This window comes from Crinia signifera, chromosome 4 (genome assembly GCF_055691185.1).
Source record: "Crinia signifera chromosome 4, ASM5569118v1, whole genome shotgun sequence".
NCBI classification, from domain to species: Eukaryota; Metazoa; Chordata; class Amphibia; order Anura; family Myobatrachidae; genus Crinia; species Crinia signifera.
The window spans coordinates 115,168,993-115,190,452 of record NC_139220.1 but is presented as its reverse complement, the minus strand read 5'-3'; the positions used below and the strand labels follow the sequence as shown (position 1 = coordinate 115,190,452).

The 21,460-nt window shown below is 42.1% G+C and overlaps 1 protein-coding gene across 1 annotated transcript in view; it reads left to right on the top strand.

The window, feature by feature from the left end:
- LTA4H (leukotriene A4 hydrolase) overlaps positions 1 to 10,579 on the top strand; it is a 31,335-nt gene extending 20,756 nt beyond the window's left edge. Inside the window, exons 12-19 of the mRNA XM_083182291.1 lie at positions 2,222 to 2,366; positions 3,802 to 3,905; positions 4,011 to 4,081; positions 5,380 to 5,434; positions 5,517 to 5,612; positions 7,035 to 7,117; positions 9,246 to 9,350; positions 10,283 to 10,579. Of these exons, the coding sequence (XP_083038417.1) occupies positions 2,222 to 2,366; positions 3,802 to 3,905; positions 4,011 to 4,081; positions 5,380 to 5,434; positions 5,517 to 5,612; positions 7,035 to 7,117; positions 9,246 to 9,350; positions 10,283 to 10,400 (777 nt within the window). The 3' untranslated portion in view covers positions 10,401 to 10,579. The remainder of the gene's footprint in view (positions 1 to 2,221; positions 2,367 to 3,801; positions 3,906 to 4,010; positions 4,082 to 5,379; positions 5,435 to 5,516; positions 5,613 to 7,034; positions 7,118 to 9,245; positions 9,351 to 10,282) is intronic.
- Positions 10,580 to 21,460: the final 10,881 nt, after the last annotated feature.

Sequence of the window (21,460 nt, the reverse complement as noted above, 5' to 3'; positions counted from 1 at the left end):
CAAGAGCAACCGCGGGAATAGGATTAGAAACTGCACGTATATAAGGATCCCGATGTACAGAGTTTAGACACCTTGAAAAAGTCCCCAGGATTGGGGAAGAAACGCGTTGGTGACTACATCTGGATCTGCTTGGGGAGTCCAGGCGGCGGTGGAGAGAAATTTGAACAGGCTGGGGACCAAGCTGATTGCCTTTTTGGAGTATACAGCTCATGCGCATTTAACTCAGTTCCTTATTCTCCGGTAAATACACATCTTCCTCCATCTGATACCTGACTTCTTGCACTTTATTCTTAGGGCAGTATTCAATGTGAAAAATTCTCAGTGCATGGCGAGAGATTTTTTCTCTCGCCATGCACTCGCCCTGTTCCGGAGGGCTCGCTGCCACTCCTCCCACTATTCAATGTGGTTAAGACTCGCCACCACTCGCGGCGAGTCTTAACCCCTGCAGCGGACGAGCGTCCGCGGCAGAGAGCCGGGGGACGGTGGCAGCCAGGGAGATTAAAGTCTCCCTGGCTGCCCCAGAACATATGTGGAGGGGAGGTGGGCTGCCTGGGACCCAGGCAGCACAACCTGCCCCCCCCTATAGCCAGCGGGGGACCCAGTATTCACTGCACCCGATCGTGCATATGTAATGATCGGATGCAGTGAATATATGAATATCTAATTAGAAGGCTCGAGAGCTCCGGCCTCCTGCCCCCTGTGTAAAAAATAAAATAAAAATATATATTTTTAACTTAAATATATATTCATGTGCTATAAGCACATGAATAAAAATAACATGCCCCTTCACAGAAAAAAAATCCTGATTTTTTTTTTTTTTTTGACACCAAAATTAAAAAAAAAAACCTTAGTTTAAAAGTTCACATTCCAGTTCTCCATGAAAAGATGGAGAATTGCTACACGGAGAGACACAGCGAAAATCACTTAAAGAGATGGCGAAAATATCACATTGAATAGGGTGGTTCACTTTTGGAGAGCAAAATGCTCCTTCCAACGCGAAAACAGCACAAACTCGCCATAAAACAAGGCAAATTTTTCTCATTGAATACTGGCCTTAGTGCTTGTTCCAGCATTTTTAATATTTTTAATTATTTTATGCATTGTTGTATTGAATGTCATTAAATCATGTGTACATAAAATACTGCACTATGATTTATCACTTTTCTTTCACATGCAATATCGGTGTATGAGGATCATTGTACACCTGAAAACATACAAGCGCCTGACAGGTTCTGTTCCGCTTTTTGTTTCTATGGTGATTTGGTGAAGGATTGAGGATCCTTTAAAGGGACACACACCCATCGGCGGCTTGTTTGCGCAATTGATAGATTCACTACCTTGTTTGACACCTTTTGTTAGATGTCTGCCCTGAAAGTGCTGCACATGTGACCTCCAGGACTGTGCTCTGAATGGATGTACCTCCCAAATGCTAGCCAGATCAAGACCAGGCAGACCTATATGTGATGGCGAGACACAGCCCTCAAATTGATAGATACAAAGTATATTTATATGGCTGTTCTTTTTAACTCTTTGTACATATAATATTATTGTATTTGGAGCAGTTGCCCACATCACATTGCAAAAGACACTGAAAGGTGAGCCACAGAAGAAATCAAGGGCAACTGAAAGGTATTGGGAAACTGCAGAAATGGTGGTTTGCTATACTGATGAGTAGCGATATATAGATCAGTCTACAAACATCCTAGCTTCAGTTTGCTTTTAAACAACCCTTCTAGTCGCTCCAGACTAGGGCATGACTTTGTAGCCCCGGGCATCTTTTTTTGTGACTTCTTTCTTTCCATTAAAATGCATCTTATTGGGAAGTGGGAAGAATAGCACACACCTCTGCTGATTTTAATGATGATGATCTAAAGCATGCCTATATTCTGTGTTTGACTGCAGCTGATTTTACATATGAAATGCTGCATTACTGTTTTCCGGGAAAAGTCGCACACAAATATGCCTGGTGCTATAGAGCCATAGAGCACTCCCGCAGTTGTGTGTAATGTCAAATGTATCGCATGGAAGATGGAAAATGTGGATACATGTGTTAACCCAACTGGAATACCTACATTATTGTCAGAGCAGATAGGATTCCTTTAATGCATTTTACCAAGTCCTAAATGTGACATTCTATGCACTTGATGGACGTACGTCTTTTTTTTTTTCAGTCTAAACCACTATGTAGCTGTGACATTCTGTGCAATTCTGTAAATTTCAGGTTAACACCTTTGGTGCCAGCAATCCCCTCACAAACCTGGTCCCAAATTTACACGAGGTTGATGTGGATGCAGCGTTCTCCTCTGTTCCGTATGAAAAAGGATTTGCCCTTTTGTTTTACCTTGAACAGCTTCTTGGAGGACCAGGTCTGTAGTTTTTTCCATTGACTATCTTACTGTGCAGTTGTCACATCTCCACTAAACCCTGCACATTACCCGCAAGCCTGTGTGCGGTCTTTTACCCAGTGCACACTAGTCATCTATATCTAGCAAAGGGTTCATAGACTACAATGTTTTAAACTAACAGAACGGGCGAATTCCACCCAAGTTCTGAGAGAGTGCGGGGTGTGGGGTGCCGGCCGAACTCTGACTTTTTAAAGGGGAATTTAACTTACAAGGCGTGGATTTGCCTTGGAAGTCATTTCCCTTTAAAAAAACATCCGAGTTCAACCGTCATCCCGCACTGCCAACGAACAACAGATTTTTATTCCTATAGTGGAATTAGATCATATATATAATTATATGTATATATAATTATTTATTTTTTTAAATGCCATATAATAGGCTTCTACTCAAACAAGTCACAAAATGGTCTTATTAGTCTGTTTTTTTTTTTATTATTAGTGTCTTTATTTTAACCCTTTGACTGCCAACATCTTGCAAAAATGCAACTACTCTGTGAGAGATATACAAAATATTGACTACAAATGCCAACGTCTCTCACATTTGTTATATAAAATTAAATAAAAAAATGTTGTAAAATAATTATAATTAATTATAATTCCTATATAAGGTAAACATTGCAGGTCATCATGATGGATAAATATTTGCTTGGCAATTTTCACATTTCTCATTGAATACTTCCCATGGTCTAAACCACTGATGGCTAACCTTGACACTCTGTTGTTGAACTACACATCCCTGCATGCTCTGCAACAGTTTTACTCTTTGGCCATGCTAAAACTGATGCAGGGCATGCTGGGATTTGTAGTTTAACTACAAAAGCTGGAGTATCAAGGTTAGCCGTCACTGGTCTAAACTAAACAAAAAACAAAATAATCCAACCCTGCTTAAGACAATTGGTCGCTATGTGCTTATGTTGTGTAAGCAACATGTTTGTACATAATGTGTATGCGTTGGACAAAGGATCGGGACTTTCGATGTGAACGTGGTATATGTTGCAAACCCCAGAATGCACAGTTACCATACTGGAAGAGTGCTGAATTATATGCTCTGTGATCACAGTCAGGGGTAGATTTGTTAAGCTAGGTGAAGTGATAAACTGTCTGGTTTTTTTTTATCACTGGCCAATCAGCTCCTACCTGTGAACCTACAGGCTTGGTTTGAAAAATGGCAGGTAGGAGCTGAGGACAGTGATAAAAACCAGACACTTTATCACTTCACCTAGCTTAATAAATCTACCACTTAGTCTCTAATGGTGGTATGGTGTGTGACTATAGCTCGAGGGAAGATTTGGTAGAAAATCGAATACTATAGCAAACTTTCAATTTTACAAATACTTTCATTCCAAAAGACTTTTACTTTTTTTTTTCTCTGAAACCCAACCCCTCTCCCTCCCCAGATGTTTTCTTGGGGTTTCTGAAAACGTACATACAGACGTTTGCATATAAGGCTGTAACTACAGATGAATGGAAGAAGTTCTTGTATTCATATTTCAAAGACCAGGTAGGTGAATAAGTTCACGTTTGAACATGTTTGGTTGACTGTGATACTAAATTATTTATATTGTGCCTGCTGTACTTATCTTGTCTAATAATGCTTCTTGTGTAGGTGAAAATTCTTGACCAAGTTGATTGGAAAGGGTGGATGCATACCCCTGGTATGCCACCAGTGCAGCCAAAGTAAGTTGTGTAGTTTTAGATTTTCCTCCTCTCCTGGGTTCATGTAAACAGACCTGGTAAAATTATACTCTGCTGACATGTAGAGTATATTCTAACAGGCAATCGTTCATGCGTCCCATGATGTGTGCACACAGAGGGCCTGATTCTAAACTGCACACAATGCCCATGTTCACGTAGTTGAGGGATTTAATGATTTGAAACTGGCTGGCATATTTTGGTAGCATTGCAGGCATTTTAATGCAATTTACTGTATTTAGACCCACAACCATAAGTATAGGGGGCCATGGTCAAACGGAGAAACTTCACCTGCCATGGTACTGGTGCGGTTTTCAATGGTGTGACAGATAGTGGACTTTTGGTGCTACAGCAAGCACAGGTTCCAAAAGTGGGCGTCTCAGTCCATACACCCCTGATCTCATGGGTTTTACACGGGGGAGGAGTATGTTGGCCTTTTGAATAAGCTCGCAGATGGGCGACTGGCAAAACATGTGGATGAGTTTGCTGTTGCATATGATTCGGAATCAGGCCTAGTGACCATAGACACGTACGCTCAGGAATGTATTGGAATTGTATTGGCCATTCATGGGTGATAACTGGAAGGTTGCTGCACAAGGATGCACTGTCTTATGGGTATTTTTTTGAGTTGCTGCTTTTGAAATCTGAGATGTTAAAAAAAAAAAAAAAAAACCTGAATATTTGAATTCTGAAAGAAAGATCCATTTTGATATACGCTACTGCAATTAATAGTGTAACTTTCAGCTTCCAGATTTAGTCACAAGGGTGTAAACCATATTATTTTTAATAGGTAATTGATTCAGCACGGATGGTGTAATGGTTAGCATTACTGCCTCACAGCGCTGAGGTCATGGGTTCGATCCACACCATGGCTCTAACTGTGCAGAGTTTGTATATTCTCCCCGTGCTTGCGTGGGTTTCCTCTGGGTACTCCGGTTTCCTCCCACATTCCAAAAATATACAGGTAGGTTAATTGGCTTCCAACAAAAATTAACCCTAGAATGTCTGTGTGCGTGTACATGTGGTAGGGAATATAGATTGTAAGCTCCACTGGGGCAGGGACTGATGTGAATGTTCAAATATTCTCTGTAAAGCGCTGCGGAATATGTATGCGCTATATAAGAAACTGTTAATAAATAAATAAATAAATTTATTTTCTATCATCAAACATACCTGGGCAGCAAATATGTCACACTATCTGACCTGATTAAAACTGATTCCACCTCCATTTTCTTGTAAGCTTGTGTTGTATAAAATAAAATGGAGCATTGTATTTGTTGTAGGTATGACATGACTCTGGCCAATGCCTGCATTGCACTCAGCAATAGATGGGTGGAGGTAAGTGTAAAATGGACATGTGACCAACTTAAGTATGGAGTATTACCTCCTCCAATGTGCGGTTTCATTTATTATTTTCTAGGCCAAGGAATGTGACTTGAACTCCTTTAATGCTGCTGATTTAAAAGAATTATCTTCCCATCAGCAAATTGAGTTTCTTACACTTTTACTTCTTAAGGTAAGTGTGCTGCTGGACTTCTACAGTCTACCATGGTGTTCCATTTTCTATTACTGATGGTCACCATACACAGAGCTCTATCAGCGGCCCCCATTCTTTTGAATGGCAGTTTTCAAATTGCCTGCCGCAGCCTCTCTTTGGCTGCCAGTGGCAGGGGGAGGAAGGGAGGCTTGGAGGCGCAGAGCAGGGAGAGTGCCTCTCCTGCCTGGTGCTTCCCCACTCTGCAGACTGTGTACGAGCTGTATGGCCCGGCTGGCACTCTCCTACGGCCAGAACCAGCATTGAGCGGCTGATGGGTCCTATCCGATAGATCATACGCACTGGACCTATGTTATACAGGATCCAATATGTCGTGCTTCAGGTCGGATCAGCTGTCAAACAGGTCAGATTTGGCCAGTTTTCATAAACTATATTGGGACAAATCGGATCTGTGTATAGGCACCGTAAGACTCTAGATTTAAATGTGACATAATGATGTGGGGTCTAAGATCATCATTGTAAAAGCTACCTCCCCCTATATTTTGTCCTATTTCAGTGGCACATTACCTTTTCATTTGCACAACAAACCGATAGCTGTGACAATTTAGTACCTTCCATGTGATCTACAATAGATAATTTATTCCCGACTGGGATATTGCCAACTTGCTACCGGATTTGCTTATGAAAAATCGGTTTAGAAGTCTTGTCCATTCCGAATGCCACGGATTATTTATTTGTAACCAAAAGTTTTACAACAGCTGGAGGGCCAGGACTTGTATAGGGATGCTGTGGGGCTGTACACATGAAATGTAATTATTTCTGAATTGCCAATGTTGCATATGACCTGTTATTTGCACTATGTTGCCTTTATTTTCCATTTGAGAAGACTTTTCCTGCTATTTTGGGGAAAAAAACACTGAATTTTTAGTGAAATCACTGTACCTTTTTATTGGTGAGAACAATAATTTTTTTCTTCTATGAACAGGATTATTATTTGTTTAAGGCTAGTCTTTTACTCCACTTGAATTACCTTTTATAGCTTTTTACAATTGGTGTGTTAGCAATATGGACCATTTTTTTTCTTGACCTGGATTAAATATCCCCATTAAAGCACCATTTTTTTTCTGTAAATTTTTTGTGAATAGGTGCCTGTATACAAATCTGTAATTGAATGATATATCTACTTTCTGCTCGAACACCAGCTGCTTACAACCAGTGCCATACATATGTGTAATAAACATTTTCTTTTTTTGTGCATATTTAAAAGCCATGTAGACCAGTTTTTCCTACAGACATAAATGAGCAGTTCAGAAATGGTTTTTGTGTGTGTGTGTGGTAAAAGCTATGCTAACTTTCTATACCACTATAATCACCATATGTGTGTGATATTGTACTGTATGAAATTTTTTTCATGTGAATATTACTGATTTACATTGATTTTAGGATCCATTACCTGTGTCTCATGTGACCCGTATGCAAGATGTGTACAACTTTAATGACGTAAAGAATTCTGAAATTCTTTTCAGGTATGTTAAAACAAAAAGGTAACTAAAAGTGTTGAATTACAACTTTTTATTAAAACCTTCTACTAGCAAACTCTGCCTGTAAGAGGTTTCTGTGGAACATTTAGTTTCAGGTTTAATGCTAATTGCAGGGGAAATATATCAAACCTTCTAGAGCAGTGGTTCCCAACCTGGGGTACTAGTACCCCTGGGGGTACTCTGCAGACCAGTTAGGGGTACTTGGAAATAATATTGGTAATGGCGGAAGAAGAAAACGTCTCCCAATGTCAAAAGAAGTCTACCATTGACATGGAGACGAACCACGTTGTGTCATTCCCAGTTCCATCTGCAGCATCATCGGCGTCTCCTTTTGCCCAACCAGCAATTCACTGAGAGCTTCCTGTGTACATCTGCCCCGCACTGACATGGGTGGAAGAAGCATTAATCCTACAGGCGTTAGCGGGAACTCTGGAGACAATACCCAGACAAAGACGGACCTGATTCCTGACCATATACTAGTCCACGGCTACTCCCTAATATTAGGATAGGCACACTGCTCACTTCCACTCATAAGTACTGTGGAAATTTCAAATTGAGAGGAGGGGTACTTATAAATGAAAAGCCTAATCAAGGTGTACGGGAGAGAAAAAAAGGTTGGGAACCACTGTTCTAGAGGGTGAAGTTGCCTATAGCAACTAGTGCCAAATATGGTGGAACTGCCCCTAAACCCATGACGTTCTGCCTAGAGGGTGAGACCACCAGCTCTGGGAATAGAGCACTGGGTGAGGGCTGGATGCACTATGCTTCAATACTGATAAAATGGAGAGTGATGACCAACCAATCGGCTCCTACCTGACCTTTTTCAAACCGTCTGTCGCATGGCAGGTAGGAGCTGACTGGCTGGCTGTTCATCACTCTCCATTTTATCACTTTTGAAGCTTCGTGCATCTGGCCCTGAGTGTCCTAATAACACTCTGGACATCTACACAAGCTGAAGGGTTGGGGGTGTCTGTAGTAGCATTCCTGATCAGCACCCTACAAGCCACATCCAGGTGCCATGGGGCTGGGACTATGCTAAATATCTCTAGCAGACTTCTCAGGATCCTGATTTGCTCAGGCACTGTACTTCCCCCAACATGTTGAGATCCCAGAAAATATATTCAGTAGCTTGTAGCTACAAGGATTCACCAGCAAATTTCCCAGAACCTTCAGAATACCTGGTGCCTACTCACTGCTAGCAGAACGAGCTCCTGCTGCCTCTCCGTTCTCTGGTGTTGCCAAACACACACCACTTCCAGAAACACATGGTTTGCAAAGACTGACACACCCCTTTCCATGTTCCCTTTTAAAACCACATTGAAATATGAGTAGGGGTATGTTCATTACAGAGAGCTTCAAAAAAATTAAATCCTTGAGGAGCATGCAGGGAGATGTAGTTTTACTGGTTAGGAACTGATACAGAAACCGGAAATCACATAGGAGAGGGATTTAATGAAACTAGACCGTAACTGAGGCAAAGTATCAACACAACCTTTACTCAGGGGAGTGGCCGCCCAACCAGTATGCAACCTGTGCCGCTATTTCGGCGGCACTCGCCTAGTCAATGCTGATGTTTCCAACAGCATTGAAGGCTATTAGATTCGGCTTCTTCTTTTTTTTTTTTTCTTTTTTTTTTTTAAGTCGAATTTGAATTGTCGGAAATAGCCGCTAATTGTCGAATTTGGAGCCCTTTAGGACAAAATGCAGGCGTTCCAACACTCGGAATTTGCAACATTGAATACCGACTGTCGAGTTACAATCGGAACGGGTCAAAAATAGCACTGAATAAGACTTTAGGAAATGTCCCGACAGTCGGATTCGGGATTGAACACTGCAGGTGTCTTCTTTGCTGTCTGCGAAATTCACTTTGTAGCTCTCAGAGTAGGGGGGCGGAATCACACAATTCCTTGTTTGTACATTAAACAACTTTGTTAAATATGTGTTTACTGCTTCTTCTAATCATCACTATTTTATTTGTTCTTTTTGCGATGTTGATCTTCTATATATGAAGACATGCTTACACATGTTCTTGCCCAGTCCCACAGATTGAATATTATCACTTAACCTGAATAATGAGAACAGTCTAGTTACACTATTGCATTACAATTTTCAGGTGGCTACGTCTCTGTATTCGTGCAAAATGGGCAAAAGTAATCCCATTGGCTCTAAAAATGGCAACAGAGCAGGGACGGATGAAATTTACTCGTCCCTTGTATAGGTAAGACATTGGGTTAAACACTGAGCTTCCGTGGTTCATTACATAAATATATGCCTGAACTGTTACATCTCATTGCTTAGTTTTGTCATTAGTTTTACATTCTGAATGAGCCTAAAATTATTATTGCAAGAGTTTCCAATAGTCCATTTGTAGACCTTTCTTTACCTGGCAGTGAATATTTGCACATTAACCTTTCACTATATAACAGCCTGGAAAATAAAGTCCTGATAGTCTGCTATATTAATGAGTGACTTAACACACCTATAACCAGTAGGTTGAGGGTTTATAAACAATTGTATCCTGCAAACACTGTATAAATTACTGTAGCTGCAGAGGTTGTTATGGAGTAATATAAAGCTGGGTACATATCATGTGATGTGCTGAAATGATAAGTCACATCCACCATACATGCAGCTAAACGGTCCACTGTAAGATCAGATCTGATCGCAGTACAAATTTGTTCTCAAAATGGGCAAAACCACGTGCACTGCAGGTGGGGCAGATGTAACAGGTGCAGAGAATTAGATTTGGGTGGAGTGTGTTGAAACTGAAATCTAAATTGCAGTGTAAAAATAATGCAGCCAGTATTTACCATAGCTCACACAAATCTAACTCTATACGTGTTACATCTGCATGTATAATATACTATTCCTGTATGTACTGGAAAAATATATTGCATGATAGGTTACAGTGTCTATCCATCTTAAGTCATAGCTTTCGGATATTATTACTGTAGCTGGGTAACCAATTTTTTTTTTTTTTTTTTTTATGGCTATGTCCTCTTTTTTTGACTTGTGAATTTTGATTAAAATATATATATATTTTTTTTTTATATGTGGTTTATTGATTTATCTAAAGCAAATTAATAAAATTTGAGCATGTATTCTGTATCTAAGTCTACAGCTACTAAGATTTATACTTTTCCTTTGTAGGGACCTCTATAACTTTGACGAGGCTCGGGATCAAGCTGTTCAAACATTTCTAAAGAACAGATCCTTCATGCATCCAGTGACTGAAATGCTGGTGGCAAAAGACCTACATGTTTCCTAGTGAGGAAAAGCTGTATATACTACACTATTTAGGGACTTCTTAGGGCAAACCTTGCAAGCTATCGCCTACATACAGTATAAAGATTAAGCGAAGTCCCACAAATTCATTTTTAATAAGCACTTTGTAAAGTTTGTATTCCATGCAGAATGCCATAATAAAATCCTGCTGCTGAAATCTAAGTCAGTGCATATGTGCTTATTCGGGTTATTTTAGCTGTGCAGAGCAAGCTCTCTTGGGTATAGCTTATAGAAGAAAGATGATTGATCCGATGTGGTGTAGAGAATAGTATTATCTTTTTCTTTGGTCAGCCGTCCAGCCTCTGTATCGCCAGCTGGGAATTCCAGAGCTAAGGGAGGACATTTTTTGCCCATACAGGGACTAATCCTTTGCCTCAGCTTAGCTTCTAATTAAGACCAATAGTGGTGGTGGTGGGGGAACGAGAAAGCTCTAATGAGCCACTACTTGTACAGGATCATATTAGCATGTTGACCAGTTCTAACAACTGGGAAGAGCGGACCTGAGATGGACCGACAGACAGGCTCAAGGGCAATACACAATCTAGAATATGCATAATCCTACCTTCAGTGGCAGTTGCAGAAAAGGGGAGATTGCATTCAGTAAAGAGATGCATGAGGTAGTATGTGAAAATGAGGCTACAGATGAAGGTTAGGAGATATTTCAGTGTTTTGTAAAGGTGGCCATACACAGGTCCGACTTGTCTGATGCACAAGTCGGGACGGTTTTCCTTTAAACTCCCCTGGGAGGGCTCCTTCCAACTTGGCACTCTGTGTTTTTTGCATGCGATAAATTGCATGTAATTTATCGCATGTAAAATAACTCCAACGGAGTTCAAGAGAAATCAGATACGATAAATTGTGGGTGCGAAAATCACCCATGATGTGCCACTGATGTTCCGATTGATCTTATGCTCTGCACAGGCATGCATATCAGATTTGATTTCAAATGCCTCCGATATGACACGATATTTTGGAAATCGGCAAAAATCAGACCTGTGTATGGGCATCTTTAAATGAGAAAGATGTTTACATTTCATTATGAGTGGGAAGATTCCTGGACTGCCATTCCATGGTTTTATTTTTGTCATTTTTAAGTAAGGTAGGTATAGGTAATTATTTCTAAAGCTGGGCACATGTGCAGAAAAAATTCCTGTCAGACTGAAAGGCATTTAATCTGCAGTTATCCTGACCATACACTGAGAGAGCTGTGATTATCATTCATTCATTTCCCCATTCCTTCCCTGGGAAGAGGAATGTTGATCTGCTGGCTGTGACTGCATACACTGCCCGATGTGGCTAAATTTTAACTTGTAAATTATTACATTCGACTGACATACAGGACGATCTGGGATGCCTGACCAATACTTCTGGAGTAGTCGCCTGCTTGCACTGTACAATTATCTCGGTGACCCGCCAATAATTGGTTGTATTGACAAGATAATTGTAGCGTGTATGCCCAGTTTAATATTTCGGACATTCCCTTGTCTCACAGTAGTCTGTGTGAATAAAGATACTTTCTCACTCTGTCTGATTCCCAGGAACTCCAGCACTAGGTGACACTTGCTGGCAATTATGATTAATCCCTCTGTGAACATTTTTATACTTATTCCTATTACTAGCATTCAGTCAAGACATAGCAAGACTGACATTCCCTGTTTCCTGATAACAAGATTGACATTCAACTGCTTCCAAATGCAGAATCTAAGGAATGCTCAATGTGATGATGATGTGTTACAATTGCTATGTGAAAGTTGGCAGCCTATACATCATTGATGTGAGGAAGTCTCCTGCTAGAACTGGAAATGGAACTCAAACTGTATACACAAATGCTGTGTCTTTAAACTCCTATTTCTTCCACCAGGAAAAATAAAAAGATTACAAATAAAGCCTTTTCACTTCTGGGTTACAGGCAATTTGGAGATCACTTGTTTCCTTTACAGCAGTGTTATCTTTCATGAATCACAACACCTCTATGCCAAGTCTGAGCGAAAATATTAAATCAGTAACTTGTAGTTTCTTTTAATACTTAGGGTCAGCTATTTTTTTTTTTCACGATGTTTGCTTATTCATTGAGGGTTTTCGGGATCACCTGTACCATGCTGCTGCAGCTCCTGCCCTGCTGAGGTTGGCAAAGGTAGGTGGATAGTTGGAGACCTTCTCTGGCAGCTGCAGCAGATTCTGCCCTGCTGTGGTTGGGTAGTGTAGGGGATAGTTGGAGACCTGCTCTGGGAGTCAGCAGGGATCAACGCGGTGCCCGGGCCGGAGGAGGGTAAGTATAGACCAGCTATTTTACCCCCACTATCCACGTCATACCTCCAGTATCCACATCGACGTGGAGTTGATGTTGTTATAAAGTGTGGTGAGCGCAGCAAGGGGACGCGTTTCCGCGTCCACTCGCCACACTTTATAAAATCAACTCCACGCCGATGTGGATACTGGGGGTATGACGTGGATAGTGGGGATATTAAGCATTGTGTATTTTTAAGGCTCCAGAGCCACTTATGTAGTATACGTAGCCAGTATAGTGCTGCATTGGTATTCTCAATACACCACTACGTAATGGGCGCCCTGATAATACACAAGTACCGTGGCAGTAAGGGGAGGTGCAGGGTAGCGATGGCGTGTAAAGGTATCAGTAGTTGTGGAGAATGATGTGTAGGGTTGAATTGATGTAGTGTAGGGCAGTGGGTACAGGTAGAGATGCCGATCCTAGGACATTTTTTCAATTCCGAGGCCTGGGATTGAAAAATGCTCAATCCTGGGATTACTGGGATTTGCAGCCCTAATAAAAACACACCTGCCCCCCACACCGGCCGCCCTGCACATTTACTTACATTGTAGGGTGGCCAGGATCAGGCCAGACAGCAGTTGTGTGGGGGTGCCTGGTGCCTCCGGGCATGAGGCAACAGAGCGTGCCCCCAAAATGCTGAGGTCACGCCCCCTCCAGGGGGGCACTGGGAAGTTGTTGTACAGGGGCCCAGGATTTCTCTTGGCGGCCCTGACTCTAGTTTTTTAAAAGGCAGCACCCCAATTTTTTAGATACAAATAAATCTAAATCAATACAATATGGGGTTCAAAACAATCCTTATTTACTAATGATAAATCAATCTGCCTAATAACCAAATAAATGCCTGACACATTATGCCACATACCACAATGCCCCAGACACAATATGCCACACACTTCAATGTCCAATATTCCACATACATACCTCCCAACACTGGAGGCAGAGGAGAAGGGCCATCTGCACGTGCCGAAGGCACACATCCAAAATTAGGGGGCATGACCTATCGTGGAACTCCTACGAGGCCACATTCCCCATTTTTGGGGGGCATGTGGGGGTGTAATATACATATGCCCCCAATAGTGCAGTGCCAGATATACAGTGACAAGTATGCCCCCAATAGTGCCAGCACTCACCGTTGTTGCTCGGAGTCCTGCCAGTGGTAGGAGAATCTGATGTCCCCATCCGCTGTGGCTGCTGCTGCTACCCTTCTTCTGAGGACAGGAGAGCAGCACAGCACATTGCGCGTCTCTACTTCCCTGTGTCTGAGCCATCAGCAAATCAAAGCTCGCTGGCAGTGGTCGAGCCACCTGAATCGCTGCTGCGAGCGAACACTGGTTTACATTTATACCTATTTCTGTAAATCGCTGCAACGTGTGACACCGGAATGTTTCATTGCAGTTCCTCATCTTCTAGCACTCTGAATAATTGACATAACAGCAGCAGGGCTCTCCTACCTCCAAGTCTGTTGTTACCCAGTTTGTTTTATCACGGTCTACTATTGTAAAGCGCAACGGAATCTGCTGCGCTATATAAGAAACTGTAAATAAATAGTGTACGAAGCTACATAATCACACAAGTATTTATTTGTTAAAGTCTTTCGTTACTCTGGCTTTTTGTTTTTTCAATATTCCATTATATTGTCTGTTGCAAACTTCCATTAAGTTGTGACCTTTTATTCTTCATTCATTTGCATGACATCTGCATGTGTAAAACACATTGCGATTTTTGCTAACACTTCAGTGTTTTATATTTATGTTGGCATGATGACATTTGCAAACTAATGATGCTAGAGCAACACTGCTTGATGCGTAACACCGTATATTACTTTTAATTGTTTTGTATTTATTACATTGATTGGGGTTTACAGATTGTTTTTCCTTTAAGCATTGTATATAAGGTTTGTAGATTTATACGTGACTAAAAAGGGGATTCACTAGATCAGCCCCCCCCCCCCCCCCCGCCAACTGTTATTTTCTATCAAATTACACAAAAAGCCCATTATCATCAATGTAATGGTTCACTTATTAAAAATGTGAGTAGTTTCCTAGAAGAGCTTGTGACTCCTTGCTTATGACTGTTGCTTGTGTGTTTGTGAAGCCAGCTAAGCCAGTTTGACAATGGACAATGATTTAGCTATATATGGTAATGGTGGCCTAAATGATAAAGCTTTAGCTAGGGTTGACCACAAATGCTTATAAGCCAGAGGCTCTCAAACTCTGTCCTAGGGACCCCACACTGTACACGTTTTCAAGGTCACCCGACAGGTGCACTCATTACTCACTGAGACACATTGTAAAAGTTCCACAAGTGAAGCTAATTATTTCACTTTATTCTGAGAGGAGACCTGCAAAACATGCACTGTGTGGGGGCCTGAGGACCAACTTTGAGAACCTGTGTTCTAAGCTGACTGTAGCCTGAATGCAATGCCCCCCCTCCCTATAGGCTAATCAGACACTGGCTGAAAGAAGTGAGTAATGCATACCAACAGTTTAGTTATCTGCACAAGATAATGTAAGCTTGCTAAAACCAGGCAGGCACTGCACTAGTGTGAGTTAGCAATAGGTTAGGCATTCAAAGATATACTGTATTAATGGGTACCAGCGAAAAGATTTTAGTGTATAACACTATACAACTATATAACTTTTTCGGACTCCACAGCAGCCATATAAATGGGTTAAATCCTTTTCCACTTGAGATGGAAAGAAGTTCAATATATCTGTGATATTAATCTATTCCCGGAAGGTATATCACTAGACTCCAACCTACCATCCTAGTCTTTGCAGTTGTTTGTGAGCCATGGAGCATGGTGCGTGAGTTGTCTAGGTGGCTCCCAATGTCACTGCTTTTGAAGTGTACATTGAATGGGACTAATGCCAGGGTCAGGCCCCAGACATCACATAAAGATAGCATGCAGGCAACAGAGATCTGCATTGAAAACTGAACTGCCATTAAAGGAAATTTGACACACTTGGATTCAGAGCCTGCCTATAAGAAGTCCATGGGCCCCCAGGTCAAGGTAAGCCCTATTATTTCAGAGTATGAATGGGGAAAACACACAAACAGACAAGAACATTCTGCAATCCCCACAACTGAAATGATCCCAGATACAACAGATTTCCTTAATACACACTAGATTATAATTATTCTTTATTTATATAGCACCAAAAAAAGGGACCCACCACCCATTTACAGAGTTCATAGACCTTTAAGCAAAACAAGAAGCCCGCAACTTACAATTCAGACAGTATAGGACAAGTACAGGGTACGTAAACAAAACAATCAGCAGACAATACTAAAATAAGTATTCGGGTAGAAACAAGGACCCCAGTGTGGAGAACCGACAAAATCCCGGCCAGGTTTGATCCGGGTCAATAGGTTGGCATGCATATGGTCAAAACAGGTTCAAATGGTCGATGTAACGATTTCCGACACCAGTTTTGGGGGAATATGTTCATGCTTTACCATTCACATGGACTAACAGCAATCTGTGCCAAGTGCAGCAGTAGCAGTTTAAGGCATTTTACCTGAAGCATGGCAAGTGAAGCAGTATACTAATTGGGATATTATGTGCTTACACCTACAATTTGACACCAAAAACTCATCTCGACCATTTCCACATTGTATTAACCTTTTTCAGGTGTTGACCACCTTGTGAAGCACACCAAGAATTCTAATGAAGTTAGTTAAGCACAAAATATTGCTGGTGCCAGACTAAAGAAAAAAAATATTAAAGATCTTTTTGGAACAATCTCGGAAGTACAGAGCAATCACAATCCTAAACAAAATTTGTAAAGCTTTAGCATCACAACATGGAATTAAGATCTCAATCTTGAATACAGCAGGGAGATTTTGTGATGTCAGCCTGTCTTAAACACGAATATCTGCATATATCGATTGCTGCATAATATAAAGTGGTTGTTGGTGTTCTGTTACCTGAGCAGACATTTCTTCCCTTCACTTTGGACTGTCCACAGCATCAGCAGCATTTAAAATGAGGTTTATAGTCGTTATGGAAATACAGACAACAAAATATAGCCGCCTTGCCTGATGTGGAGGATCTTCACCCAAGTCATTAATAGTTGAATGCTTTTCTAAAATAAAATATGAAGGCCGGGCCTGGAAAATACAGTTTTCATTCATATTTTCTCGGAGGGTATGCTTAGACGCTTTATATATTTGGTGCCCTGGCATTTTAGGAAATTCTAGCAAGAAATAATTTAAACATTTTTGGGATTACAAACCAAGTATCCTTGATCTGTTTATACAAGAGTACCACAAGTCCTTGATGTTGTGGCACTGTCCAGAATTACAAAGAGTAGTTGTTGTGACCACATATGCAAAACCACATAGCTCAGAGGCTGTGGCCACACACGGAGAATGAATCTTGAATCTAAAGCACCACTGACAGCAGATCTGTAAACATTTTATTCCTCCCAGTCTAACAGTTGTGGTTTTCCTGAGTAAGCAAAGAGGCAAAAAGATGAGTAAAATCAGTAGAGTACCTTAATATTTTTAACAATCTTGCATGTGGCAACAGCCGAGCAGAAACTACAGTTCATTCCGGAGAGGGGAACCAAGCAAATAAAAGGGTAAATATGTTAGGAGTGATTGGAGCAGACCCCCCTGGTCACTCCCCTTAATGACTTGTTGGGCACTTTGAAGTTCTTCAATTGAAGTTTAATTATTTTTAATTAGCTAATAATGAGATGTCCATTTTGGGGTGAAAGTGCAAAGTAATGAAAATGGGAATGCAAGGTATGGGACAGGAGAGGTATATTCAGGTGCTTTACACAAGTGTTTTTTAGGCTTGCAAGTGGCTGTTTTTTTTCAAGGTTTTTGAACTTGCCTTTAATTGACCCAAATATATGCTGATACCAAATTTATTGTACACCAAATTTTATGAGAGCATTTGTTTTACACAACAAGCCTTTTATCTTTGTATTTAAAAAAAAATGCATATTGTATGTAGCCATTTAATAACATTTTTAAGTACCCAGGGCTAGATGCACTAGGCTTCAAATGTGATGAAATGGAGAATGATAAACAGTCAGCCAATCAGCTCCTACCTGACATTTTTTTAAACACAGTCTGACATAGCAGGTAGGAGCTGATTGGCTGGCTGTTTATCATTCTCCATTTCATCACTTTTTGAAGCTTAGTGCATCTGGCCCCCAGTATCTTTTCATTGTTCCCCATCATTTCTGTACTGTTATCCTAAGATTCTTTATCATTTCTGGGGGAACAGGCTAATTAATTCTTCCAGATGGTCCATGAAGCACATATGCCCCTACTTAAGTACATAGACTGTAAGCTCCTTGGAGCAGGGCCCTCTTCCCTCACATATCAATTACAACTAGGGTTGCCACCTCTCCTGGATTTACTGGATTCTCCCTGTATTGGTGGCAACCCTCCAGGAAGTTTTTGCAGTCTTCTGGATTCTGGTATTCTCCCGGAATCCGGGTGACTTTGAAAGCCTCCACAGCCTCCCAACTGTGTGTGCACACTGTCAGGGGCATAGGGAGGGTGGTTTTAGCGGAGCGTGAGCTCCAGAAAAGCCACAGGGCATGCACAGTGTGTCTCCAGCACTTGTGAGTTGCTGTCCGCCGCACAGCTTCCTCTACCTCCAGGAATATTGAAACTGAGCCGCAGGAGAGGAGAGGACGGAGGAGCACTGTGCAGCCAACAGCTTAGGATGCTGCAGCAGTGCTTCCTCCCAAACTGAGCCTCAGAGAAAAGATAAGCTGGCTGTTAGTGTGTATCAGTCCTAGGGAGGAGCCATCTGTGCTGTCAGCTGAGGTAATGGTGAGGCCAGTGTGGAGGGGGGATTTATGTGTGTGGACGGTCAGTGTTTGGGGCAGATATGCATGTTAGGGGTGGGGGAGGTTACTTTGAAGTTGTTGTCAGTGTGAGGGAAGGATGTATGAGGTATCTGTGTAGGAGTTGTCAGTAGGGGAAATGTATTATTAAAGGGGATGCGGTCATTTGGTCTACTGCATTATGGTCGACAGTCATTAGGTCGAATCCATTAGGTCGACATGCTAAAAGGTCGACATGACTCTAGGTCGACATGGGAAAAGGTCGACATGATTCTAGTTCGAAAGGTCATTAGTTCGACAAGGTCATTAGTTCGACATTGTCTATGTCGACATTCACAAGGTCGACATGGAGTTTTTCACTGTTTTTTGAGCCAACATGTGCCGACAGGCGGTATTTCATGCCCTACCATCCACTAGGGCGTGGTGGGAGAATAAAATAGTGTGCCGAGCGTAGCGAGGCACCGTGCCCGACGCATAGCGAGCGCAGCGAGCGATGCGAGGGGATGCAGTGCACTTTAAACTGTGTCCATGTCGACTGTGTTGACATTCAGGTAAAAAAACAGTGACAAACCCCATGTCGACCTTGTGAATGTCGACATAGACAATGTCGAACTAATGACCTTGTCGAACTAATGACCTGTCGAACTAATGACCTTTCGACCTAGAATCATGTCGACCTTTTCCCATGTCGACCTAGAATCATGTCGACCTTTTAGCATGTCGACCTAATGGATTCGACCTAATGACTTTCGACCATAATGCAATAGACCAAATGATCCCAACCCTATTAAAGTAACAAATAGGGACTTCAATACATGTCTGTATTAGAGGCCACGGCCACTTTTCTGAAGCGGTCATGCCCGTTTTACAAAGCCACACCCACTTTTCCAGGAGCGTGCACACACATGATGGTGGAGGTGGGGGGAATCTCCAGGAATCGAAGATGCCTGAGGTGGCAACCCTAATTACAGCTGTCTTCCAAATCTACCATCTATACCCGCATCTCTTCTCACTTGTGTTCATTCAATTCTACCACTGACAACTTGCCTCTGGTAACATGCAGACTACTACTCTGCTTCCCTACATCTCAGCTGTGTTTTGTACTAAGAATTGTGCATCTAAAGCAGGGGTGTCCAAACTTTTTGCGACGAGGGCCAGATTTGGTGAAGTGTAAATGTGTGGGGGCCGACCATTCAGCCTGACATTCTTTGAATCATTAATCACATCAGAATGGTCCCCCACTCTGCCCCATTCACTTTGCCCCCCAGCCTGCCTCTTCACTTTATTTCCCCCAGCCTGCCCCTCCTTCACTGTATGTCCCCCATTCACTGTATATTCCCCACTCTGCACCCATTCACTCTGTCCCCCAGACTGCCCCCTTCTCTTAATGTCCATCAGTCCCTCCATTCATTGTATGTCCCCAAGCCTGACCCCCCTTCACTGTATGACTCCCATTCACTGTATGACCCCATTCACTATGTACCCCACTCTGCCCCATTCACTATATTTCCCTTAGCCTGCCCCTGCTCCCCCTTCTCTGAATGGCCATCACTGCCTTCATTCACTGTACTGTATGTCCCCCAGCCTGACCCTCCTTCACTGTATGTCCCCCACTCTGCCCCCTCCCTTCTCTGTATGTTTCCCAGCCCCTTGTGTGAGCCAGAGGAAGGTGAGGCAAAGCAGGCACAGCAAGGACAGGAGATGCTTGGGCTCCCAATGCTGCTCTGCATGTTACCCCCCTCCCTAAACACTGCTGTCACTGTGATTGTGGAATAGAGTGATATAAGATTGCAGCAGGAGGGGTAGCACGCCAAATACATCTGACTGTGGCGGCCGGCACCTCCTCACTGCAGCAGACAGCAAGGTAAAGGCACGCTCGCCAAGGCCCCACCTTTATTGTCCTGTGCTGTGTTTCCCACATCTGATGCTTTGCCCGCTTCCAGCTGGAGGCTGCGGACCACTTGAAATTACAGCACAAGCCGCAATTGGCCCCCGGGCCTGACTGGACATGCCTGATCTAAAGGTTACCTGTGCTGTGTTCTTGGGTTACTGTTAGGTTTAGTCCTGTATAACCAGTATTGTTCTAATTATGCACCCTATGTAAAGCGCTGCAAACAACTTTAGGCGCCTTATAAATTAAATGTAATAATAATAATAAAAAGGTGGATAAGAGATGTAGTTACTACGGTATAAGGTCACTAGGTCGACAGTCAAAAGGTCCACATGGGTTTTTCACTTTTTTTTTTATATATTTTTAAAGACACAGGAGGCATTTTATGCCCTACCAGCCACTATGGCATGGAGGGAGAATAGAGTATTGTGCAGAGCGTAGCGAGGCCCCAAGCCCCTAGCATGGCAAGTGTAGCAAGCTACTGTATGTGTGGGACGCAGTGCACTTTTTGCTGTCCATGTTAACTGTGTCGACACGAAAAAAAAAAAAAACATGTTGACCTAATGACCCAGTCATCCTAAGGCATGTCGACCTTCAGTAGTCTACTTAATGCATGTCGACGTTAGTTTGGTCAAGCTAAAGATCCACACCTGTTACTGAAGCCTGTAAGAAGACAGACTTTGAAGTCTCAGTTGCAACTTCTAGGCTCAGAGCACAGGCATCTACAGGGGACTTATGCAAGGCTACAGATTGGTCTTCTTTACACACAGTCACCAAACATTATCTCTTCCATCTCTAGAATTCTGAAGATACACAATTCGGAACGAATATACTTTATGTTGCAGAACAATAAATGTTTTGAACACTGTTTTCATAATAGATGCTTGGGTGCATTGTATTAAAGAGCTGCCATGGCGTCTGAAAACAGAAGCAAATGATGTTCTTACCTGATAAGGAAGAACTCTGTGGCAGCACAATATGTTCTTACCTTGTATGCATTTTAGATTTTTTGAGACAGATTGGGGAGAGCAGGAAGGTAGGGAGATGTC